This window comes from Rhinopithecus roxellana, chromosome 9, assembly GCF_007565055.1.
Source record: "Rhinopithecus roxellana isolate Shanxi Qingling chromosome 9, ASM756505v1, whole genome shotgun sequence".
In the NCBI taxonomy this organism is placed as follows: domain Eukaryota; kingdom Metazoa; phylum Chordata; class Mammalia; order Primates; family Cercopithecidae; genus Rhinopithecus; species Rhinopithecus roxellana.
In genome coordinates, this window is record NC_044557.1 from 77,053,757 (window position 1) to 77,080,928 (window position 27,172).

The window sequence follows — 27,172 nt, forward strand, 5'->3', positions numbered from 1 at the left end:
TTTCCCAAAATGACTCTCCAGAATAGTGACCCTGCTTTTGGTTCTTCTTCTACTTTTGACATTTTCTGAAGGCGCTACTTTCTCACTTAAAGGGTTGGAATTTCTCTAAATTATTCTTCCAAAAGTATAGGAACTGACTCTCCAGAATGTCTATGCCCAAGAGGGGAGAGACATGCTTATGTGGGTCGGTCAGCAAAAGTCTCATGATTAAAGTGACCCTCAGGCACATGAGAGGAAAATGTCAGTAAGGAGACGTCATGGTGTAGCAACAGTGGAAGAGCATGGAGTAGCTAAAATGCAGCAGAAAGGAGAGACTAAATGTAGAAAAACAAAACAAAACAAAAAAACCGCTGAAGAAAAAAAAAGCTGCCCAGAGTTTTGGAACAAAAACCTAAAAATTATTATTATTATTGTTTTTTCATTTATTCTTTTTGTTGTTGTTGTTGTTGTTGTTTTTGAGATGGAGTTTCGTTCTTGTTGCCCAGCCTGGAGTGTAATTGCATGATCTCGTCTCATTGCAACCTCTGCCTCCTGGGTTCAAGTGATTCCCCTGCCACAGCCTCCAGAGTAGCTGGGATTACAGGCATGCACCACCACGCCTGGCTAATTTTTTTTGTATTTTTAGTAGAGACAGGGTTTTGCCATGGCCAGGCTGGTCTTGAACTTCTGACCTCAGGTGATACACCCACCTTGACCTCCCAGAGTGGTGGGATTATAGGCATGAGCCAACGTGCCTGGCCTACAAATATTATTAATTACAAATATTTTATCTGTAAAGAAATCTAACTGCAATATGAGTAAACTACAATTAAAAAAAACCCAAAAAGTTAGTTACTCAAATTTAACAATGCTGTCATATCCATATATTGCCTATGTAGTTAATTATGTACCTATTGAAATTTAAGAAAATCTTATACATTTTTTTAACCAAAAATGAGCTTGTATATCTCCAGGTGTGAAGATACTACACTTTAAAAAGGATTTCTCTAAAAAACAATAACTACTCCTGGCTGAACAAGAAAAAATTGGAATATACAGAAAGCAAAAAGAGAACCAAGGCCATAAAGAAGCATTTTCAAAGTCCCATTCATTCATTCATCTTTCATTAATTAATATTTCAGTTCTTTGACTTGCCTTTGTGTGGCAGGTGTGTGCTTGTGTGGCATTTGTACTACTTCTACAAATGAACATTTATGGAATGCTTTCTATGTGTCAGGCACCCTTGGATTATTTTATATAATGCTCAAAATAATCTAGCCAGATAAGAAAACTGATGTGTAAGGAATTTAAATAATTTGCATCTGAGCTGTCAAGGATTTGAACAAAGGCAGTTTGACTCTAGAAAAATTCTTTCCAACTGACATTAAGATAGTCTTTTTCCTCTCCTCACAGTGCCCAAGGTGCAAAAAACAGAAACATTAACAAAAGGTAAAAATGTCAAGTTTTGTAACAAAGGTATGTGCACAGTACAAGGAGCCTAGAAAAGGAAATGAATACATGCTTCATAGAAGAGATTATGTTTAATTTGAAGAGTAAACAGGATGAACTCAAGAATGAGTCAGAATTCACCAACAGAAAGACTGAGGGAGGATATTGTAAATGAAAGCAACATCACATGCAAAAGGGTAGAGGATTGAGTTAGCATAAAGTAATGCAAACACCTTTTCTGGGGAATAAAAAAGTGATGAGAGAAGATTAGAAAAGGAGCTGGTTTGCTCCAATACAGAAAGTGAACCATGGCAATATATAGATAAAAGATAAGACTTTCATTTAAACAAAACTTTCATGTAAAATAGATTGCAACACTACACCTGGATTTAGTGAGATCAGTTAGGAGATTGTTACAACTATCTAGGAAAGGCATTATCAGATTCTGAAATAAGGCTATAGCAGAGATAGGCAGAATGTGCAAGGTATTTAGGAAGGAGAATCAAAAGTATTTATTGACATGCAAAGAGTAAGTCAGAGGAAGGAGTCTAAACTGGTCCTTGAGCCCTTGGCATGTGCAATAGGGTGGACGGTGATTTCATTCACCAAAATGGGAAACACGGAACAGGGAGGAGCTTCATGTGGAAAGTTAATGAGATTCAGTGCTAAAATGGAAGGGTCTATGAAATATCACAAGAAACAAGAGAAAATAGAATCTGAAGCTCTTAGCAATCTTAGGAGTGATTTTTCAAAATTGGTTGATGTTCAAGTTTCCACATAGGTTGAAGGTAAAGGTGAATATTTAGAGGAAAAGATGAGAGATGATTGAATATGCAACCCTTTGAAAAAAGTTTTAATTTAATAAAATTAAGTAGGTGTTGTCCAATAGCTAGTATATCACTACACTGAGAAAAGGGCTGAGATGAATTATTTGTTTGGGTCTTCCTCTCACCGAAGTGTGTGAACTGGGATAACTTTAACAACTAAAAATAATAAATTCCTAGGTTTTAGTGGAAAAATAAAATAGTGTATATCTCACTTGACTGAGATAAACTCTAGTTTAACTAAATTTAGATAGGCTTCTTCTTGACTCAAGACCCTCCTTCCCATCTCCTTTTCCTAGAGCATTTACTTTAGAAAACTTGTATTTTTTTTTTCCCTCTGCACCTTTGAAATGTAAATTTTCTCCCAGCCTCCTGCTAGTTTTATGACCCAGGAATGTCTTTTTCAATGACCTGGGAAACATCCTTTGGAGCATCCTTATCTTCCGGTCTCTGTGGGAGAGTGGGAACCTAACTTCAATAAGCTCCAATTATCAAACATAAATGATCTAATCACATTGGCCAACCTACCCCCAACATGCTCCTACTAGCTCACCCCAATGCTTAAAAACCCTCTCTCTCTTTCAAAGGAGTTGAGTTCAATCTTTCTTCTCCTTTGCAATAGTCTCAAATAGTGACGGAGAAATTTTTCTTTGACACACACATTATCCTCAGCTTATGATGGAGTTTTGACTTATGATCATGACTTGATGAGAAACATGGACTAGATAGTGGCAGAGCTGAGATTCAAATTCAAATTGTTAAATTCCTAGTTAAGAATTACTTCCACAATAGATTTATTACTTTTCCAAAAGGAAATTTTATTTAAGCATTTTATACTCTCTTTACCATTGGTTTAGTGAAGACAGAAATAGATGAAAAGTCAAGGGAGTAGAATATTCAGTCCAAAAGTTTTTAGTATAATGTTGAGGCTCTAAACACTCCAGTTTAAGAGCCTCTCCACTACTATTTATTTTTCATTTTTAATTTATTAAACATTTAGTTTCTGCTACTATGCCTAAGATACTGTGCTAGTTGCTGAAATTGAAAAAAAAAAATCTATATGACATTATATCTGCCTTCAAGAGATACACATTTTCTACAAGGAAGATTGATAGAGTTAACATGAAACATGATAAGTACATGCTTGAGCTGGGTAAGTAGCTTTGAAAGATAGGGCAGGGACAGATACTATGCCAGGGGCATTAAGAAAGAGTCCCAGAAGGAGATGTTGTCAATGAAGAGTTTAGATTAAAAAATGAATACACGCAAAATAGGCTTAACAGAAGGGGGACAGATAGGCAGAGGTAGGAAGTAAAAAATACTAATCTGTCTGAGGGAAAAGTCAAGTGGTTCTTTGTTGCTACAACTTATTGTTAGTGGACGCCTAAGAAGGAGCAGTTCATGGGGGCCTCTAGTTATATGCAGTAATTACTGCTTTCAAAGACTTTCAAACTTTAGTGGGCATCTACTGAGCTTGTTAAAATGCAGATTCCTTTGGGAGGCCGAGGCAGGTGGATCACGAGGTCATTCTGGCTAACATGGTGAGACCCTGTCTCTACTAAAAAATACAAAACATTAGCCGGGCGCGGTGGCGGGCAACTGTAGTCCCAGCTACTTGGGAGGCTGAGGCAGGAGAATGGCGTGAATCCGCGAGGCGGAGCTTTCAGTGAGCAGAGATCACGCCACTGCACTCCAGCCTGGACAATAGAGCAAGACTCCATCTCAAAAAAAAAAAAAAAATGCAGATTCCTGTGCTGTACTTCTAATAGATTGTAAGATGCGACCCAAAAATTTGCATGGTTGACAAAACACCCACCTGATCCCTCAGGTCCTTTTATTGGTTAGGTATGTGGACCACACAGGAAATTTAAGGGATGTGGGTGTTCTGTGGCTGCAAGACTCCCTTGGTTAATCTCTCAGTTTTCCGAGATGAGGAAGTTATTTGGATATTTTAGTGAAATATAGGTTGTTGCCTTTAATTCTCCTGTTTGTAGCAATGAAAACAACAATGGGATATATAAAGTCGACATAGTTCATTTATCTAGCTTTATTTTTCTAAGGCCTGAAGAACGTCTGTTATAAATTAATGGGAGTTGGAGGGCTGGCTCAATTTTGTGTTACTTTAAGAGGAAAGGATACATTCAAAGAACCCACTGTGTTTTAAGACCTCGATGAAAGAATCAAAAGTGCTTCAGATTGCATTCTGATAAAATTATCTTGAATAAAAATGCTAAGGAGTGCTGATACTCCACAGCAAGAGATGCTCTTTCATCTGAGAAGTGGTACTTAGGTGCTCAGAAGGAAGTTGGGAACCATGAGCTGAGCTAGGTTTTGATCACAGGGATTTTGCCATAGGTGAATTCAAGAAGTGAACATTGCAGCATTTCGTCTGATAACAGCCCTTCTGTGGACATGTGCCTGATAAAATCTAGATGCCAACTCAAGGACAATCAGACAACGACAGTTCCATTTTGTTCCTTTAAAAAAAAAAAATTGCTTTATGGTTATAGGTGTGTGGTAAGTAATCACCAGCTCTCTCAAACCTCAGCACACCACAAGATGGTTCAAAAAAAATTACAGGGAACAAGTCAGGTATGTATCTAGGATAAGAAGAGAAAGACAGAAACATGGTAATTAAAGAGCCAAAAGAGTCCATTTCCATAACTACTATCCCTCCCCATACCCAGCTCCACAAAGTTTAGAAGCAAAATCCTGCCGATGGCTATTAAATTAGATTATTCTATACTACTCCTCCAGGAGACGTAGAATTTAGTAACATCTAAATACTTAACTAAAGGAGAGGTATTTTATATATACATATATATATTATATATATATATATATAAATGTGTGAATACATATCTGTTTATAAGAACCACAAATCAATTCTGATCTATGTATCAAATTGTTACTCTAATTGCTTTCTCAAAAGAACTCTTTCTAAAAAGAATGTAATGTCTGTGAATGAGAATGGCTTCCTTTCCTCTGAGACTAATTGAGATTCAAGAGAGAACCTCCTATCCTCAAAGGGAAAGTTCATCAGGCATGCAAGTCCAGCCTTGTCTTCAAACAGTTCTCCCGGGACTTCAGTCCCATCCTATTCACTCAAAGAATTCTCTTAGATATCCCACTGGGGAGTAGGAAGGAGCATAAGCCACAGCTATGCAGGGAGTTCTGTGCTGAGGGCAAGGGAGTTCTTGCTTGAGTAAGCATTTTATAGAACATTCTAAAGTTGGTGAAGCAAAAACAGAAGACTTTTTTTTTTTGTTTCTCATTACTGCCTTAAAACACACACTGCCAAATCTCTTTCTGTCCTCAAAGAGCATGTTAAGCAGAGACTCTAGTTTTCTTATCACTTCTAGTATTTAAAAACTTGGTCCAGTTCAATTTAAAACTCTTATCTCTTTCTCTCCATTCACTCACCCAAGGGGCCTCTGAGTAGTGGCCAGAGAGACTTGGAGGATAGGGAGGAGCATGCTAAAGGAATGCCAGCACTTTCAGATTCATTCCTATACTTACTTTAGCACTTGGAGAAGGTATTATCATTTATTTTATATCTTGTTCTCTTCCTTTTACCTTTAGATCCTGTTTCCTGTGGTGAGTTAGGGCTGGGATGAGGTAGATTATGCTATCACAGTCCTTTCCTGGAAGTTACTGCTTTCCTTGAAAACCTTTGTCTGGTCACTGGTGCCTCCCTTTTGTCAGGTATGGAAAATGTTAATTCACCCATGAGAACAAATGAGTTGTTTGCAAAGGCCAAGAGTGAGGAGAATTGCTTGGCACTGCACAATTCCCTGATAAAAGAGAAGCTCAACCTTTTGTAGTTGCTTGTCTGCTCCCATCCCTGGCAGTATACCCTATAACTGTGTTGGATTGTCTTTTCCTGTGGCCAAGTCTGAGTAATTTCTTTGGTATTCATTTGATGCATAGGAAACTTACATCATTGACTAACCAAACTGCCTGAACTAAACAGCTGTCCCTCTCTCCAACCTGCCAGCTTTTCACTAACTTCTTTTCTCTTGTTCAACAGGCATAGAATGTAGATCAGCAAGTCCATGTATAAGCAAATATCCACCTGGGAATTCTCTTTCACACATACATCTCCATTCTCTATAAGGGATTCTCTTGCAACCCTTTCCCTCGATTTGGCTTGAAGATAAGGAGACTAGCACTTTCCTTCCTCTAAGAAGAATGAAAAAACAAACAACTTATGATTCGAACAGTTATAGATAGATGGATGATAGAGATAGATAGATATATAGATTAGATAGATAAAGATATATAGATCTCCCTAGCTTTTGCTGCTTAATGCATTGGAAGTAGGGTGGCAGAGGTTATGATTGAGATAAAAGAATCATCTAGAACCCACTTAAGCTCTGAAGGGGTGTCTTGTCTTCAGATTTTCATGAAGAGGAATATAGATAAATTTTTCTTCTTAACCAGAGACCTAAGTTGCCAAAGCAAAAGTAGCAGGAAAATTTAGTTCTCCACTTTGTTAGTCACACATTTATTCCTATTGTTTTCCTTGTCAGGAAGGCTGCAAATGTAACAATGTTCAAAATTGTTTCTAGTGTCCACAAGAAAGAGTCAACTTTGCCTGTCTTAGCCCAGCATCTTAGTTAAATCATCAGCTTTGAGGCAATAGCATTCATCAGACTCTTCTAATATATTTCACTAAATGTAATCTCTTTTATCTGTAAAGCAGCCCCATGAATGTATTACATCTAATCATATTCAAAAACATGATCATGTAATCCAGAAGGCCAATATTCATTTCCATTTTTGTCAGGGAGATTGCTTTAGATCAAAGGGGGCACTGCCAACTACAGTGTAGGGGGCGTGTGAGTCAGAGTCAGGTAAAAAGGATGAGAGAAGCAGAAAGCATACATGCATCAGAGCCTTCTGAGACTCAGAGGAGAAATAATTATGAAGAAACTAATGGTTGGGCACAGGTGGACTGAACAACAAGCCGTTTCTAATTTGAACTACAAATTTCAGTATTTGCATGAGATCTGGAAGGAAAAGACGAGGAAGGAAAAAACCACAGGGATCAAGTATCTTTAGAGAAGAATGGTATATCACTTTGGCAGCTGTGTTGAGAATAGAACTGAATGAAAGAAGAGACAGAAGCAGTGAGAGCAGTTAGGGGGCTACAGATTAATTAAAGCCAGAGACAAAGGTTGCTAGGATCAAGATGTCAGCAGTGGAGGTAGGAAGAAATACTTGTGTTTTGAATGATTTCAAAGGAAGAACTAGCCAGTTTTTCTGATGCATTATCTATGGTTATGACAGAAAGAAAGGAGTCAGGAAAGATTAGACAAAGACTGAAGAATTTTGACCTGAATGACTGAAATAATGGAGTTGCTATTAATAACGGAGAAAGTGGGTGACAGTAGCAGGTTTGTGTCACCCTGCTGATGTGGGGAGACATCAGCACATCCTGCTGATGTGGGGAGACAGATCAGTTTTGGACAGGGTAAGTTTGAGATGCCTATTAAACACCTAAGTGCAGATGTGGAGTAGGATGTTGAATATATAAGTCTACATTTCAGGGCAGAGAACCAGGCTAGAGATGTAAATTTGAGAGACAGCACCATATAGATGTTGTTTACAGTTAGATACTGATTGAAAAATCACCAATGAAATGAATGAAATAGAGAGCAGAAAATATCCAAAATGTAGCTCTGGGACATGCACTTAAACAGATGACAGAGAGGAGGAGAAACAAGGAAGGGAGACTAAAGTGAGCCTGAGTAGTATATTTAATAAAATAAAAGTTAATAACATAATTTTTAGACTTGTCTAACTTATTTTTCCATAAACAGTTAAATAATTATATAACTTTAAATTATTGAGAAAAATTTGATTTTAAAACAAAAATGGTATGAATTTCAGATTCTATAACAAAATAATGAATACATTAATGAGTCTTTCATTTTTGTTCTTCAATAGAATCCTTTTCAAGTTTCACTCTACATGAGTATAGTTCAGTAGCATTTTGTTTTAAAGGATTCACCAATGAATAATAAATCTTTATATTCAGGAATTGTTTCCTTCTGTGGCTGCAACACAGGAGAATTAATTTATGTCCAACTGTCTTGTTTTTTAAAACAGAAAACTCAAGATGACTTAGTTCTCACTGCTTGACACTTAGAGAGATAACTTTCTTGTTTCATACTACATCTCATGGCCTGGTATCTCTTTCAAGTTCTTTTGGGATTCATTGGCTGGCTTGTTACTGCCAAATTCAGAAGCGGACATTATAAAGTAGAAATGCAATTCAGAGAGTAGCTGAGAATATGTGTCAAAAACTTGCTGTCTCTCTTCTTGTTTTCAAAACCAGTATATAATTTCTTATAACAAGGTGGAGAATTTATTCGCCAAGCTTCCAAGAAGATAGAATCTCAACTGAAAACCATTAGAATGGAATTAATGAATCTTTCTTGGATGCAGAGTATAGTGGAGTGGATTTTCTGGTAACTTGAGGATAATGTGTGTGACAGAGGGACTGAATTCATGTAAGCAAAGACATGGGCCCTGGAAAGGAAAATAGGAAGGGAGAGAAGAAAAGCTTAGGGATGGGAGTACTGTGCATGTAAGCATGGGGGAATACAGAAAGGGAAATAAATGATAATGATGATGGTTGTGATGATTTTTCAAGCTACCTTGAATGGTGGGTGAGAAGGGGGAAAAGATGGCTTAGAAATATATTTGAGAAGTCTTCTGTTTACTTCATTGTATAAAACACTTGCATCCTAACTCAAAAAAAAAAAAAAAAATCAAAGTAAAAGTCTCTGTTATTTATCAATGCTTCTTAAATAACTTTGGTATAGTTCTTTAGTCTGCCTGAAATCAAATCATACTAGATAACTGAGCCACATTAGGAGCTAAATTATTAGCAAAATTGTACTGTCTCATGGTAAAAATAGGATAAGACATGAGGGGAATATCAATGCAAAGCCAAAAGGATATTGCAGAGCGCTCTTTGAATTTGAAATGATCATTTGGGGGAGAATGCACAATTCAAGATAGGATGTTCCAGTTAGACTCTAGGTGCTTAGAGGATCGGACTTAAACAGTGTTACACAGCTTCACAACAAAAAAGAGTAACTCAAGAAACTTCTTCATGAAATAACTACTTTAAAAAATGATTCTTAAGTGGCCCCAAAGGATACTCAATTTATTGAGACATTGGTGTGCTTTCTTAGAAGGAATAGAGTTTGCTGTCCAATATATGGTTTCTAAACTGCTTCACTGGCCTAGCACAATGGATTGATTGCTGTTCTTTTCTAATGTCCATGAAGGTATTGTGTAAGTTAATGGAAACATTGCTCTCAGCTGTCAATAATACTATTTTTGTATTATTTGCATTGTTTTTAAGCAGAGAAATATTTATCTATAACTATGCCTGTATAAAAAGTGGGAAAACACACGTGTCCCTTGGGAGGGTAGCCTGCTTCCTTTAGCCCATCTAATTCATTTCTGTTACTTCCTTGCTCCTGTAAGCATTTGAGATTATGATTCCTAACCTGTGGCATTGGGTATTAGGTGCTATCTATAGACTTAGACTCACCAAAACTACCATCTAGTCTAGTGGCAGTTGGCTTCATCATCCTAGAGGAGATAAATATCTAGATGAAGTTGAGTTGAGTAAAAGTTTTGGAAAGACATTTTCTGGCTGTATGTCAAATTCACAGAACAAATTAAAAGCAAGATATCCACTATGAAAAAGTATTAAAAAATTGTAAAATCAAAAGTACCTGCAACAAGATCATGGCAGAATTACCTATAGCTAATTTACCAAATAATCACAGACACTCTTCTTTACAAACTGATTTCAAGAATCTGGTAAAGCAAATCAGAACTGAGAAAAAATAAATTACTTATGGCTATATTTAAGAAAGAAAGCCAAGTAATGATGCTTAGATCATTTGAGGTAGAAACAACAGAGCAGATACCTTTTGACAGACAGTGAGGCAGGCAGACAGTCTCAAGTCCTTGGATTTGGCCCTTAGATGGTCAGATTTAGGTGGGCAGAGATGAGTGGGTTTCCCAAATCCCAATAGGAAAATCCCTCTGCTGAGTCTAATATTACTCTTAAAATTTGCCTTCTGTATAGCAGTACTGGTCACAAGGAAAATTCCAGTGACAAGGAATTCTGTGGGATTTTACTGGATGATTACAGGATTTGGGCATTTTGTGGGTCAAGGATGGTTCCAGTTTGCATTGCCTAGTACAGTAAAGGGAATTCAGTTGTGTGATGTTCCCTTGAAAGAAAGAATTAAGTGAAAGTACTATCTTAGCTAGGCATTGTGGCTCACACCTGTAATCCTAGCACTTTGGGTGGCTGAGGCAGGTAGATCATCCGAGGTTAGGAGTTCAAGACCAATCCTGGCCAACATGATGAAACCCCACCTCTACTAAAAACATAAAAATTAGCTGGGCATGGTGGCGCACACCTGTAATCCCAGCTATTCAGGAAGCTGAGGCAGTAGAAGTGCTTGAACCTGGGAGGTGGAGGTAGCAGTGAGTCAAAATTGTGCCACTGCACGCGAGTCTGGGTGACAGAGTCTGAGACTCCATCTCAAAAAAAGAAAAAAAAAAAATGGACTGTCTTACTCATATTTCAGGAGACACACATACACATGCTTAAGTGGAGAAATAAAATTGAAATTTGGCCAGGTGTGGTGGCTCACACCTGTAATCCCAGCACTTCGGGAGGTCGAGGTGGGCAGATCAACTAAGGTCGGGAGTTCGAGACCAACCTGACCAACATTGTGAAATCCCGTCTCTACTAAAAATACAAAAATATTAGCTGGGCATGGTGGCGCATGCCTGTTATCCCAGTTACTTGGGAGGCTGAGGCAGGAGAATTGCTAGAACCCAGGAAACGGAGGTTCCGCCGGTGAGCCGAGATTGCACTATTGCACTGCAGCCTAGGCAACAAGAGCGAAACTCCATCTCAAAAAATAAATAAATAAATAAAATGCAATTATGTTGTGTCCCATTTCCAAACTTCTTGCACTTAGGCTGGTAGAAAGAACTTTGAAGGTTATAATACAGATGAGCTTTATGATGTTCTCAGAGGCCCCTGAAATTCTGATAATACTACAAGAAATAAAAAGGTAGATTTAGGGTATGAAAAGAAGCAATTCCAAGAAGGAAGTGAGAAAACTGTACTTGAAGAGGGTTGAACTTAGTGAGGAGGCTCACAAGATATCCAAAAAGGGCCTGGACTGTGCAGAATAGTAAAATAAATGAACGTGAGGGAAGCTGTGTTGTGAAGGGAGGACAGTAGTTTAAGCAGCTGCTATGAGTGGGACACTGGTGAAGAGAGAGGAAGAGGATTTTTAGAAAGCTTTCTGTGTGATACATTATGAAAATCCCTGGGTCAACTCATTAAAGGAGGTCTACAACAATCATCTACACAGTTGCAGGGCTTTAGAATGTTTCTTTGAAGAAGATGCCATGAAGAGACTGACCCTAGGTAGAGCCAGATATATTCAGGCTACTGTCTCAGTGTCGGTGAAGGAGTCATTGCCTGCCATTAAACCAAGTTAAGATGACAGTTTGTGGAATTCAGTGTGAAATAACAGCAATGCTGATTACAGTAACGTATTTTGTTTTCTGTTAGCAGAACTGAAAGCTCATAAGGCCTTAAAAGGCAACTAATCTTTCTTCTTTATGGTGAAAATTCGTTCTGGATAAATGAGTTCAAATTTTCAGAAAGTCCCAATCTATCCTTAGTTAATGCATCAGTGTTGAACTTCAGGTCAGTGAATAAAATGTATAACCAAATTATGTTAAATAATTGTATTTAAGTTATCTGAAATGTGGGATCATAAATCTGCAACACATTATGATATTTCTCCCTTTTGGTCTGATAATCCTTATTCAAGGACTACGGCAGATGAAAGTTTCTTTAACTATTCTCAAAGATTTCCCAAAGTTTTAGGGACTGATTGATTCATCAGTTTGAGGACTGATTGACATTGGTGGATCACAAATTTGCCAATATGCCTAAACTTTTAGACACTTATGATAGAAAGGAATTGAGGATGGTAGTAATCTTTCAGTGGATTGAAGCTCTGAGTTTTTGAACAAAAACATTTTATACTGACTTCCGTTGTTCTGTAAGTTCTGATTCAAACAAAATGTTCTACCTTCCAATTCTAATACACAGCAATCCATATACATACATAACTTTTAACAGTGAATTTGATTTTGAAGAGAATAAAATAGAAGAAGAAATTTAGTTGTATTAACCAGAAAATGCAAACATGTACATTTACAAAGTTATTCTATTTGAAATGTTTACTTTATGATGATTTAAAAGTTTCAGCTAAAATGTTAAGCATGTTAACATTTGCTAACATTTGTAAATGTTGGAGGCTGTGATAGTGCCCCAAACATGTACTACAATAAATAATAGGTAAATTTTTATCTTTGAAAATACAGACTGTCTAGAGGAAAAAGGAGACAGGAGAAGTAGGCTCCCAACCATAGTTCTCTGTGTAAGTGGGAGTGGCTCTAGAAATTTCAGGAATGGTAGGGGGATGGGGAAGGTTTTTTTTTTTTTTTAATTTAGGAAAAATAAAAATAAGATTTCCTCAGCTAGTCTCAGACTTTCATTATTAGTACCTAAGTAGAATTTAGGCAAAACCAAAGGAAATCAATACAAATCTTAATTAGAGGCTAAGAAATCAAACCCACCTGAGTTAGTTATAGAGTTGACAACAGTCTGCTTTTTTGGGTGGAAACTGGCTCAGAGGGTGGTTTGGGATAGAGTAGCAACCTGGCAAGGGCCACCCTAAGATTGCTTCTGGCCCACTCCAGTTCTGCCTTCCTTGGCTCCAACCTCATCCTTAGTGATGTTTCCACCTTGCTACTGGGTTCACAAACAGGCAGGTGAGCCAATTGTGTGCAATTTCACTCACACATAGAGAAAAACAATTCATGTCCGTCAGAAACTTCATAAAGGTTCTCTTTGGGATGTGCAGAGGGCTTATTGGCCTTTGTCAAGTTAGAGTTCTGAATATTTTATCTTACTTATTTTTAAAAGTTAAATGCCATTTGTTTTTCACAGATAGTAAAAATCTCCCTGAAATTGCTCTATCTAATTAATCAATCAATTAAATTATTGATTGATATTACTAATTACTTTTACCTCCACCATGAAGCTAGGCACCAAGCAACTCCGAAACCAATACCCAAATTAAGCAAACGAGGATCCAACAAAATTCAAAAATTACCTAGAAGTGGTCTCTGTATGTGTCCACTGAGATTTAAAACAAATTTCAGTGCAGGGGAGGGTGAGGCTCAGACAATGTCCTTTCCCAGCAGCAATGGCTCCCGATCAGCCCCAGGGTAACTTTGGGGCTACTTAGCATTATTTACAAAGGGTCTAATGCTCTGGACTTCTTTAGTCATTCATCAGATCAAACCCACTCTGTCCTCCACTGCAGTCACACTGAACTGGCTCTATTCCTTTTGCCTGAAACACACTTTTCTCCCATTTCCTACTATTCCTTCAAATACTAATGTGTGGCTGCAGGGCGCGGTGGCTCACGCTTGTAATCCCAGCACTTTGGGAGGCCGAGGCAGGCGGATCACCTGAGGTCAGGTGTTCAAGACCAGCCTGGCCAACATGGTGAAACCCAGTTTCTAGTAAGAATACAAAAAAATTAGATGGGCATGGTGGTGCGCACCTGTAGGCCCAGCTACTCAGGAGTCTGAGGCACAGGAATCTCTTGAACCCAGGCGGCGGAGGTTGCAGTGAGCAGAGATGGTGCCACTGCTCTCCAGCCTGAGCGACAAGAGCAAAACTGTCTCAAAACAAACAAACAAAAATGCTTATGTAGATTTTTCTTACTAGTTCCCCAAGGCTGGATCAAAAACTATGTTAAAAGAATGGATGAGCTCCGGCAAAATGAATGACGGAAAACGAAGTATTACTGTCCATACAATCCATTTTCCCTTTTTACCTTAGTCCATTATTATGTAAATACACTATGTTTTTAAAATAACATCATAGTCATAATTACTGACAGAGTAGCCCCTGCTGAACCCATACTATTTGAAGTTTGAAAAGGAACACTAAAGTCATCTAGTTCTGCCCCCCGATATTACAAATGAGAAAGCAATTAGAAGTAAAAAGGAGAAAAGCATTAATTGAAGAGGCCACTAGGAAAACATAATTACATGGTCTGGGATTACTTCATTATGAGACATTATGAAAATGTTCAATCCAATGAAAGTCAGCAATATATAGGTAATGGTTCAATTAAATCCGCTATACTTTGGAAAACTATGTATTAAATATTCTTAATTTACCAGCTAGTCAGTTTGCAGACAGGTTAGAAGAAAAACTTGGAAAATAAGAAAAAGAAACTACTTTTAAAATAATCAATTACTATATGGCAATCTACTAAAGAGTGTTATACAGTTATAGTTCATCTATTTCTTAGTAAAGGTTCATTTAAAATCTTTTTTTTCTTCTTCTTTTTTTCTTTTCTTTTTTTTTTTTTAAGTGGAAGTCTCGCTCTATCGTCAAGCTGAAGTGCAGTGGCACAATCTCGGCTCACTGCAAGCTCCGCCTCCCAGTTTCAAGTGATTCCCCTGCCTCAGCCTCCTGAGTAGCTGTGACTACAGGCGCGTGCCACCAAGCCCAGCTAATTTTTTTTTTTTTTTTTTTTTTTTGTATTTTAGTAGAGACGGGGTTTTGCCATGTTGGCCAGGACGGTCTCGATCTCCTGACTTCTGGGATTACAGGCGTGAGCCACCTTGCCCAGCCCATTTATGTATTTTTAATAAAATAGATATATATTATTAGATACTATAGTGGAAAGAGAAATTAAAACTTAGAATGTTAACACTCCTGTGGCAAATCTAAATAAAGGTGCCTCATTTCAGTAGATTTTAAATGTACATACTGTATAATTGATGTGTTTTATTTTTTATTGTGATCATCCTTCCTTCTTACCAACATAATTTGAGATTTTATATGCGTGTATATATACAAAACCAGGCCAGGCACAGTGGCTCATTCCTGTAATCCCAGCACTTTGGGAGGCCGAGGCAGGCAGATCACTTGATACCAAGGGTTTGAGACCAGCCTGGCCAACATGGTAAAACCGTGTCTCTACTAAAAATACAAAAAAGTAGCCAGGCACGGTGGCATGCACCTGTAATCCCATCTACTCTGGAGGCTGAGGCAGGAGAATTGCTTGAACCTAGGAGGCAGAGGTTGCAGTGAGCTGAGATTGCGCCTTTGAACTCCAGTCTGGGCAACAGAGTGAGAATCGGTTTAAAAATAATAATAATAATATTAATTCCAAAGATCATACATCTCTCTCTCTCTCTCTCTCACACACACACACATACACACACACGCCCTGAACCTTGTTGAATACATTTAATTGGAAAAATAAAAACTGAAAAAAATTAGCAAAAGATGCTTTCAGAAATCATATATTTTAAATAAATGACTGTTTTAGCATAAATGTATTTATGATAATTTTTAGGAGAATTGATCATTATTAACACATTTTTGAAAATTAGTGTGTACCATGAATAGCTAAAATTCCAAGAAAAAAATGAATGGAAACTATAAAGTGTATTAAACTATAACTATGAAGTATACTAAAGAGGGTTTACACATGTGACCAATATTTACCATTTATTAATGTGTATCTTTTAATAAGCGCTTTTTAAAAAAGAAAGCTTCTAAAAGATTTCTAAAAATTTATTTCAACATGAAAAATTAAAAGTGTAATTTCCTGAACAACATATGTTTAATATAGAATACCAAGAAATATTTTAAGATAATGATTATGACAGTCCTGGTAGGATAATGTGTTTCCTGTTGCGGTTTCTTGTGCATAATGATGATGAGGTTCTGCTTCTCACTCCACACTACACTTACCTCCACATTTTGGAATTGGTCCACTCCACATTACTTTTCCATCCATAAGAATACATGTAATTGTTTCTGTTCCCTGGGTTTTAATAAATCCTTCTTCACAAATTACTGAAATTGAACTTCCTAATTGAAAGTTGTCCCCAAACCGCCGTGCATTGATTGGTATTCCAGGATCAGGGCATTCATTATGTCCAAATGCTTTAGAACAATATGCAAAGAAAAATACACACATACAACATTAGCCAGAGAGAGATCTTTCTATATTTTGGGTTAAAAAAAATAAAAGAGAGAGAGAGAGAGATATTTTAAAAGGTTGTGTTTATTTCTACACAAGTTTTTATTTATTTGCTTTAAATTTGGAGGTTCTCCTCTGACCATACTTGTTTGCCTGTAATGTACAATAAACGTGATTTTTAAAAATACGAATTATACTCTAAAATTATAATATTTCAAAATAGAATTATTTCTGCTTATTTCTGGAGACCATGAGACTAGCTAAGAATATGCAAATATTTCCAATATAAGCTGGTCAGAATTTCAATTAATTAAAATGCAAAGCAATTGACTATATCCCTTCAGAAACTTTTCTTTATTTTTGTCTATTTCCAACTGGAAATAGAGAGAGAGAGAGTGAGTTTCACAGTGAGAATTAAAGTGAAACATCTCAATCTAGTATGAAAGTTTTACAATTTTTAAAAATAATTTTCCATGACATTTATTTTCTGCCATCTGTGAAAAGGTAAGAGAGTTAATTCTTTTGCAATTATCATGTTCTAGGCACTGTGATATGTTATTATCTCATTTAATATTTAGATGAGGAAAGTATTGCCATCTATTCAAAAGAGTAATGTTAGAATCAGGAAAAGTTAAGTCACTTGCCTAAGGTCATAGAAATAGGACTTGTTAGGATTGAAATGTATTCCCTGGACTGGCTTTTAATTTTTTCTCAACATCCTATATATCTTGGGTTATCTGTCTCACATCTCTCAGGAGAACATGAGTTCTTGAGTTCAGGGCCACTATCTTATTCTACCTTGTTTCTCTCACAGTTTACATTTGGCTAAATTACAGCAAAGAGCAGGAGTATAATAAAAATGCGTTTATTTGAATTTTTCATAGATTATAGATTACATGAACAATCCAAATTGTTCTCTGTGTTCATCTGAATGATCAATTGTATATCATAAAATTTTAATGTATTATAATATAAATGGAATAATATTTAAAGTAACAAAGTCTAAATGTGTAAAATATATTTTATGAGATGCTTATAATTTATTATATTTATACTGCATTAATACACGCAGTTATTTTATATTTCCTCACAAATCATCACTTTGATGCTGGTTATAAATTGTATAATTTTACTATCTGTTCTCCTTATTTTGAATGAAACAGTGCAAAATAATATTAAGGTAAGTTTTAGAATACATAAAATATGTTTTGTGTGTATACATATTTCTAATTATTATTTCATTTTATAATTTTAAAAACTCAATTTTGATTAAGCAGTGCGACTCCAATATAGAGTACGTGATTGACATTTTTTCAGAAAAAATGAATGTGATTAGTAAGCGTTAAATAAAATAAATTTCACATTATTGATTAAATTATTTACTGTAGAACAGAACCAGGAACAGGGAGAACTAGTTCCATAATACCCTGAAAAACTATCAACATTAAAGGTAATAATATTGTTTATTTAAGACAAAATAAAAATTACAGATAGATGCATATACATATCTATCTTTAGACATGTACACGAAATATTTTTAAAAGATTCTCAGATAAAGCAGTCTTTTTATACAACAAGTTTCTATGACACACTTCACTGCTAATTTAACTTTGATAATAGGCAATTACATGTTTACAACTTACAGTTACACTATTCACCACTAGTGTCGCTTTGAAAATACAAAAACTATACTTTGTTACTACCTGCCAAAGCTTAACATTGAATAGGTGAGGATGGGAGTGAGGTGTGAAATTCTTTCTATAAAGCAACAGGAAGAGCTGGAAACTAAATCCTATTATTATGTGACACTTAAATATTAACTCATCCAATTGGTCAATATCTGACACAGTGTAAAAGCTTCAAGGAAAAGCAATAAAAATTACTAGTATTATATGGTTTCAGGTATAATATTTGCAAACAGAGGCATTAGTAAGTAAGTATTATTAATCTACTAAATTTTTTTCTTTTTTATGTGATTCATCTTTTTTCTAGAATTATAAACATTTTTGCAGATAAATAATATTCAACATCTCACACAGTAACACAAAATGTCAAGATTATTGTTCAAAAACCAACTAAACAATAATGGCTAATGTTTATTAAGCTTTTACTAGGTAATATGTACTCTGTGCTAAATTATTCACATGCATCACCTAATTTATTCTTATAGCAATCCACTGTGGTTTTACTAATGTGAGTATTGTGGCTCAGTTATAAAACCTAAAACAAAACTAAGATCCAAAGTTCATCACTTCCTTTTCTATGATGCTACTGTAGCCATGTGATTTTTTCTTTGGAATTTTAATTCTATGCCATTATTAGTTGTTTAACATCTATTGGTGCATGAAAATCTTCAAGGGAAGCTCTATTTCTCTTTCACGTTGCATACAAATAGCAAAGTACGTGATCTATAATAGGTTTGAGTTTATGCTAAGATATAAATATGTTGGCTGATAAAACAATTATAAATATATTGGCTTATATAATAACAATATTTGAAACATATTTCCTTGATATTGGACCTCTCACAAAGAAAGAAATGTATTAATAATAATAATAATAATAATAGTAATAATAAGGAGTAAAATGTGATTGGAAATGAAGGAAGAAATGACCAACTTTGGCACAATGAGATTTACAGCTTTTACAAATTTTCTTAACTAGGAAACAAGAGAACCAATATGCATGATCACTTTTCAACTCAAATTTGTAGAAATATATTAATGGGAAAAAAACAGAAACAGAAACTTACTGTTGTAAGTGATGTTAAAGCCACGTCCTGACATGGAGTGGTCAGCCTGAAATTCTAATCGCAGTATGTGACTATTGCTAGTAAGATGGGAAGGCACCTCAGCCCCAGTAAAGGTTCCAAGAATTGGGGAATCTGGAGAGTCACCATCTTTCACAGCAAGGAAATCAAACTGGGATTCCAGATCAAAGTCATTGAAAGAAAGATGTATCCGGCTCCCTGGATCAGAGATTATCGTCCAGATGCAATTTAAATTATTTCCATACCCTTCTGGGTAATCAGGAGAAAGAACTGTTCCCATTGGTGCAGTAAAGTTAGAGAGGCAGGGAACTGGTGAAATAGGAAGATTATAAAATATGATAAATATTCAAAAATAATATTTCACCTTATTTTCTCATATTCTATAATTATGAAAATCAATTAGCAGTATAATAAGATAATATTAAATTATGTAAATTATAAAACAGAACAAAAAGGTTACCATTTTTACATATTGAAAAAGGCAACTAGTACTTTAGATAAACTTAAGGCTCTACCCTTAATGCACAAAAATATAATTGGAATAGTAGCAATTTTTTGACACATATCTTGCTTATGTTAGAGTGTGCAAAGTGTTCATTTCAGTGTTTAAAAAATGAAGAAATATATGGAAGTTCCCATAGAAAGGAATAAGGTTCTTGAAATGATTGAAGACAAAAATTATTAAGTGGATATTAACAGAACAAGAATCCGGTAGCTCAGAAAATACTCAAGGTAGTGGTTATCAATGTGTGAGTTTCATTTCTATGGTGGCAATGGATGCTCTGATAGTTTACTACACAAATAAAGAGATAAATTAACTTCTATAACAGACATTATTAGTGGCTAAAACCTGAAGAACAACTAAATGAGAGCTCTTGCATCACACTAAAATGAAGTCTTCTTTCTCCTCAGTTTTTTAACTTTTAAAAACATCTGATTTGAAAGTTCGCATAGAACGTTTAGAAAGCAGAGGAAAAATAAAGAAACAGAAAAGAAAATGATATACTACTCAAAGGAAATCAAAGTTTAAGTGTTGATATATTATCTTCCAAAGTTTTCATTACATTTTTTTTTTTTTTTTTTTTTCCAGAGACAGAGTCTCATTTTGTTGCGCAGGCTGGAGTGCAATGGCTCCATCTAGGATCACTGCAACCTCCACCTTCCGGGTTCAAGCCATTCTCCCACCTCAGCTTCCCAAGTAGCTGGGATTACAGGCACGCCTGTCACGCCCAGCTAATTTTTGTATTTTTATTAGAGATGGGGTTTCGCCATGTTGGTCAGGCTGGTCTTGAACCCCTGTCCTCAAGTGATCCACCCACCTCGGCCTCACAAAGTGCTGGGATTACAGGCCTGAGCTACCAAGCCTGGCCTTCTATTATGTATTTTTTAAAAAATTGAATTTCCTACATTTTGTACTAAATTATGTTTTCCTTATACTTAATATGTGAGATTTTCAAGTCAAGTTTTTAAGCAAAATTTATAGTTATTAGTTAAAACTCTCACCCCATTAATTTATATGGATATATGAACATTAACTTTTCTTCTAGTGTTTGACATTTAAAATTGTATTTTAAAATTTTTGCAATATAAATAACACTGACTATATTCTTGAAGAAAGGTTTTTTTGTTGATTATTTTTTGGTATACATTTTCAAAAAAAAGTACTTAGTATGACAAAGGATATGAATTTTAGTCTCAAAGCATTTTGCTAAATTTCTGATTTAAAAAGTTATTTCAACATTATTGAAAAATAACGGAAATATCAGAGAATATAACACCTGTACCAGTATAAAATATTGTGATTATTTTCCTTTTCCTCCATTGATAAGAAAAGTGATAACACATTGTCTTAACTTGCATTTATTGACTACTAGAGAAGTTGAAGATTTCTTACTTTTATTGGACATTTTTATTATCTTTTAAAAAATTGTCTGCTCATAAACCTAATCATTTAAGATTATGATCTCTTACTTTATAATATGCACAAAAGTTTCTCATTATTTTATTTTAATAATATTTTGGCATACATTATTTTTAATTTGAATATTGAAATAATTGTTTGCATTTCTTACAATCTTTTAGGGTCATATATTTTATTAACATTCAGACATTACACCAATATCTATTTCTTTATCTACACAAATATGAAATCATAGGTATAGCTGCATCTACCAATAGATAATCTCTCTATATAACTTTTACCATTTTATCATTCAAAAATATTTTGCACTTCAAATCTATTTTTTTCTGCATAATTTTATTAGTTAAACTAAAGTTTACAAACTGACAGTCATTGATTGAATTCAGATTGCAGATGTGTTCGGCTCGATTTTTTTTTCCTTCTGCCCCCATAAAAATTTGAAATCACATAAAAAAATCATCATATTTCATATTTAAGGGAAAAACATCTTTTATTCTAACTTATCCTTAAAAGTTAAGGCACCCCAGTTTCCTACCACTTCCAAAATGGGTGCACACATACTTACTCCTATTCCCTCTTCACACTCTTTCCTGCCTGGGTCCTGAAATAATTTGATCCTGTAACTCCTGATCTAAATTAAGGGTTGGCAATCTTTTTCTGTAAAGGAGTAGGTAATAAATGCTTTGGCTTTGCAAACCATACGATCTCCTTTGCAACTATTTAATTCTGCAATTGTCGCTGGAAGGCAGCCATGCACAATCAGTAAATGAAAGTGTTTGGTTATGTTCCAATAAAACTTTACTTAAAAATCCAGGCAGGAGGATGGATTTGGCCCACAGTCGGTTTGTCATCTCCTGATCTGAATGATCCCCACTTGGAGCAAGAGCTAACCAAAGACACCTACTTTAATCTCTGCTATCAGATAGATAGATGCTTATATCATACTTTAAATTCTTAATTATATCAGATGCAGTTTTTATGTAACTTCCCTTTACCCAGTGTGTTACAATTTCTCTGTACACACTCATAACTTAATATGATAATTTAGCATCCACAGAAGCACTTTGCTTTTACAAAATTCTTGTATCTACTCCCACCTGTTTTTTATTTAGCTATATGTCAACGCAGTACGCCAAGTTCCCAGAAAAACTATGTTAGAATTTTGACTAAAATTGAAAAGCAATTTCTGTATAACTCATGTATTTGATATATTAATTTATCATTCAGGAACATGGCTTCTATCTGTATTTTGTTCCCATAAAATTTTCTTTTCTTGTAAAGTTTTGTAATTTTTTTGTATGAGTTATTTGAAATATATGAGGATTATTTATATGTATTTTATAATTGCATTTTCTGAATACATTCTCTTTTAAATGTATTTTCAAGTTAGTTATTACTGGTATATACAACATTATCAATTGCTACACTTTTATCATATATCAGGATATTAGACTTAATTTTAAAATAGTAAAAAATGCTTCCTAGTATTCAAGAATGTTTTAAAAATTGGTTTTAGTCAGAAAAATTTTCAATATTTTCACTAAATGCATTTTGGAATCTATTAAAATGCTCTTAAAATATTTTTATTTTTGATGTGATATATTACATTAATGGATTCTCCAGTATTAAGTCAACATTGTCCTCCTAGAAGAACACCTAGAATTAAAAACTTTCAACAAAAGTATTTTGAAGTATTACTAAGATTTAGTAAATCGAATCAGATCCTCCTAATATATTTTCTTCTTACAAGAACTTCACCAAGTGATCTTGGTTAAAGATAAGAACTAAAACAAAAAGAGTCTGTGAAGGGAACCTGTGCACTTTTCCTCTTCTAGACTTCCTGAAGAGCAAACACAATATACTGTTATTAGGAAAATTTCTGCCAGATTCTAAAAATATCCACTTCATTTTAATGTAACGAAGACAGTATTTAATTGAGCCCACCAAGTGCATGAATAGGCAATACAAATTATACTTTTGCTGTAGTTAAACTGCAATATCTTAATGTATTTGAATACACTATTTTAATCCAAACATATTGTATATCATTAATGTTAATGAATTGTATTCTATGCAATATAAAAACATGTCACCTCATGCATTAGTATTAACATCTACAAGCAAAAATAAGTTAGTGCATTATACATAAAATATAAGCTTTAAATATTTTAATGTTTTTGATTGCAAATAAACTTATACTATCTTATTAAAATAAATGAGTCTATTAGAATTCATTCAGATGTGTAATTTCCATAAGAAGTATGCTATCTAGAAAGTATAAAATGCCACGAAATAAAATGTTGTAAGAACACACGTAATATATATTTTGCCATTACCAAGTGAACTATGTTAACTTTATTTAAATCTGTAATAAAATTTATAATTTGGCATAAGCACACTTGTTAAAGATAGTATCACAAAGTGCTACTCATCCAAAAATAATTACACGGTTGCAGCTCTTTGCAATTAATTACAAAATCAATTATATGCAAGGACAGGGTAACATATGCTGTCTGGGAGCAAAGCATTTGGTACTCACAGATACAGATGGGTATGTTTGCAGACCATTGGTTATTCTCTTGACAAACAATGGATTTCTCTCCAATTAATTCAAACCCAAACTGGCATTCAAACCTTAAAACATCACGATTAGAAAATCCATCGCCTTCTCTAATTCCATATAAGGGTGTACCAGGATCACCACAACTTTCTTTCTCAATTTCTGGAAAAATAGAAGACAAAAGTCACCTTCCAAGGGTTGCAGGCATATGATACCCATTATACAAGTTAGGTAGATATATACTCTTTGTTGTGGAGATATTTCAGATAAAAAAGAAATACATTCTCCAATCTTATTTTTGTTTTTTTGCCACTCTGACAGGCATGATTGGATAAATGATCTTTAGAGAATAATTAGTATATTTCTTTCTTTTTGTAGATGAAGAATCTGAGGTTATCAGAGCTAATGAGGTGGCCAGAGGCCATGTACTTAACAAAAACTGTGATAAGATCTCAGATTTTCTCTTTGTATTACATATACACATAAATGTACACATAGACATAAATGTATATTTCCCTCAAATTCCAAAGACTTTGCTTATTCTTGTAATTTCTACAGGATACAGTAAATCTTTGAATCATGACCAGGACATGAGGAAACATTCTCTGTGTCTATACTCCTACAGAACTCAATGAACACCTGTCACCTAGGATCTGTTCCTCAATCTGGTACTTGTTGGTTGAATTATTTCCCCAACTAGATCCCCCAACCAAAATAAATCTACTCAAAGGAAGCAATCAGGTTTGAATTCCAAAATACTCAGCTATGTTCCTTAATAAAGGTTTCTTGGATCAATTGAAAGACATCGAAAAAAATATTTTAACACCATTAAAACAACCTTTGAAGTGCATCCAAAAAACTTCAAATATCTGGGATCATCACTGTTTAACTATGAATGTTAGCAGTAAATTATTGTGGTGGTTGATTTGGCTTATAAGTCACATAAAATCTTAGTAATACAGTTGTCTTCAGACAAATAATAGTAAAAAGTAAAAATAAATACAAATTTTAAAAATGTAACTTTAAGATAAAGTTATAGTCTCTCCTGACACTCCAATATCATCACATTCCTAGCTCCTCTGTTATCCACTAGCACCAATTTAATGTGTATCTTTCCAGTTCTGTTTTCAAGACGTATGATTCCACACAGACGTATCTATTATGTAACATTGTAGAAACCTGAAAATTATCTTCACAAAAACTATGCAGTGTTGTTTCATATATATCATACTTTAACTTTTATTATACAGTCAATATTATTTTCTTTCTTCTTTATAACCAATCAATATGTTTTAGAGACACTTTTGAACATCCTTGTATGCTTAGCAGAAATCATATGTGCTTTTGATGATTTATTTAAAAAACTGGATTTGATTTTATATTTTCGTAGACTTTTTTTATCTATCAGGGACACTAGTCTATAATTTTTTTCTTCTGCTCTTCCTACCTAGTTTTAATATCAAGGGAAGATATTAGTAATTTTCCACATTTTACTAGTCTTTAGGTTAATTTGTACAAGAAAAAATATTGGAGTATTGCATGGATGAGTTTGGTAGTAACGTGACTACCATTTTATGTGCCTCTAAGGTTATTTTCCTATTTAAGTGTTTTTTTGTGGTTGTTTGTTTTTTCTTTTGTTTGTTTCTTGGAAAGGGTTTTGGACCAATATTGGCAACCCATAAGCTTTAGAGAAGTGACATTTTTCAAGGTTTGCTGGTAGTTTAGTCGTAACAGAATATGTTACAAGATTTTTTAACATCTCCATTATAAATATACCATAATTATTTCTCACTTCTAATGCTATTAGTATTTACTTTCTGGTTTTCTTTCTTCATATTTACAAAAGGTTGTCAAATTTATTAGTCGGCTTAAAAAACCAGCGTTTGCTGTTGATAAATTCTGGCTTTTTTTTTTGAGACAGAGTCTCTTACTCTCTCACCCAGGCTGAAGTGCAGCGGCATGATCTCGGCTCATTGTAACCTCTGCCTCTCAGGTTCAAGAGATTCTCCTGCCTCAGGTTCCTGGGTAGCTGGGACTACAGGCGCTCATTCCACCATGCCCAACTAGTTTCTGTATTTTTAGTAGAGATGGGGTTTCACCATGTTGGCCAGGCTGGTCTCGAACTCCTGAACTCGAGTCATTCACTCTCCTTGGTCGCTCTAAGTGCTGGGATTACAGGTGTGAGCCACCGTGCCTGGCAAATTCTATTGTTTTTATTTTAATTTAAACATCTTTTCTTTTTATATTTTTGGATTCCATCTTCAGTTTTCTTTGGGATTATATTGCTGCTCTTTTCTCTGTTTTCCTGAGTTGAAATCTTAGAACTTTTTTTAGTGTATTTTCAGTCTTTCTCATTTATTAAAAAATAAAACAAATTTAGCTCTAAATTGATATGAAGAGATTTGATTGTTCACTTGTGAAAAGTTTGTAGTTTGTGTTTTGGTTTACTTTGTAACTCATAAATAATTTCTGAGTGTTTTAAAATTCATGGGTTGGGCTATCTTTTTGTTGTTGCTTTCTAACGTTGTTTCTTTAGTATTCTGTATATGTATATCAAGGTCTTGCAGTGGATAAATAAATGAAATATATTCAGTTCAATTTGTTATATTAATCAGGTTGAAATTATTTATGCCTTCAATAAAGAAGCCTGTTAAAGTTCCAAGTGTGAATTTGACAACACTCTTTAATAGTTGAATCAAATTCATTTCACATATTTTAAAGCATTGTTCAGTTATTTAGTTTATGCAACAGTTGATCATCTTACACACTAGTTCCTCTTTATCTGCATTTTGCTTTCTGCGGTTTCAGTTACCTGAGATCAACTGTGGTCCAAAAATAGGTAAGTATAGTACAGTGAATTATTTTGAGAGAGACAGAGAGCACATTCACATAACTTTTATGACAGTATATTATTATAATTGTTCTATTTTATTTTTAATTATTGTTATCAATCTCTGTGTGTAATTTACAAATTAATCTTTATTCTATCTATCTATCTATCTATAGAAAATAACAGCTTGTATAAAGTTCCGGACCATCTGTGGTTTAAAGCACCCATTGGGGCTATTGAATCATATCCTTATGAACAAGATGGGACTACTGTATTTACACGTGTCAGATGATGTTGTAGGTATCTAGGATACACCAAAAAATAAACAAAGATTTCTGCTCTCTGAAAGCATGTATTCCATTGGACATTTGCAAACTATAAATAATAAACAGTCGGGGCGCGGTGGCTCACGCCTGTAATCCCAGCACTTTGGGAGGCTGAGGCGGACGGATCACGGGGTCAGGAGATCGAGACCATCCTGGCTAATGCGGTGAAACCCCGTCTCTACTGAAAAAAATTAGCTGGGCATGGTGGCGGACGACTGTAGTCCCAGCTACTCCGGAGGCTGAGGCAGGAGAATGGCGTGAACCCGGGAGGCGGGGCTTGCAGTGAGCCGAGATTGCACCACTGCACTCCAGCCTGGGCAGCACAGTGAGACTCCGTCTTAAAAAATAATAATAATA

The 27,172-nt window shown here is 34.9% G+C and overlaps 1 protein-coding gene across 3 annotated transcripts in view; it reads right to left on the minus strand.

Moving 5' to 3' along the window:
- CSMD3 (CUB and Sushi multiple domains 3) overlaps positions 1–27,172 on the minus strand; it is a 1,308,251-nt gene that overhangs the window by 478,962 nt on the left and 802,117 nt on the right. For all 3 annotated transcript variants that reach the window (XM_030937706.1, XM_030937708.1, XM_030937707.1), the window contains 3 exons: positions 23,639–23,821; positions 19,161–19,487; positions 16,177–16,371 (listed from right to left, as the gene is read on the minus strand). In XM_030937706.1, the coding sequence (XP_030793566.1) occupies positions 16,177–16,371; positions 19,161–19,487; positions 23,639–23,821 (705 nt within the window). The remainder of the gene's footprint in view (positions 1–16,176; positions 16,372–19,160; positions 19,488–23,638; positions 23,822–27,172) is intronic.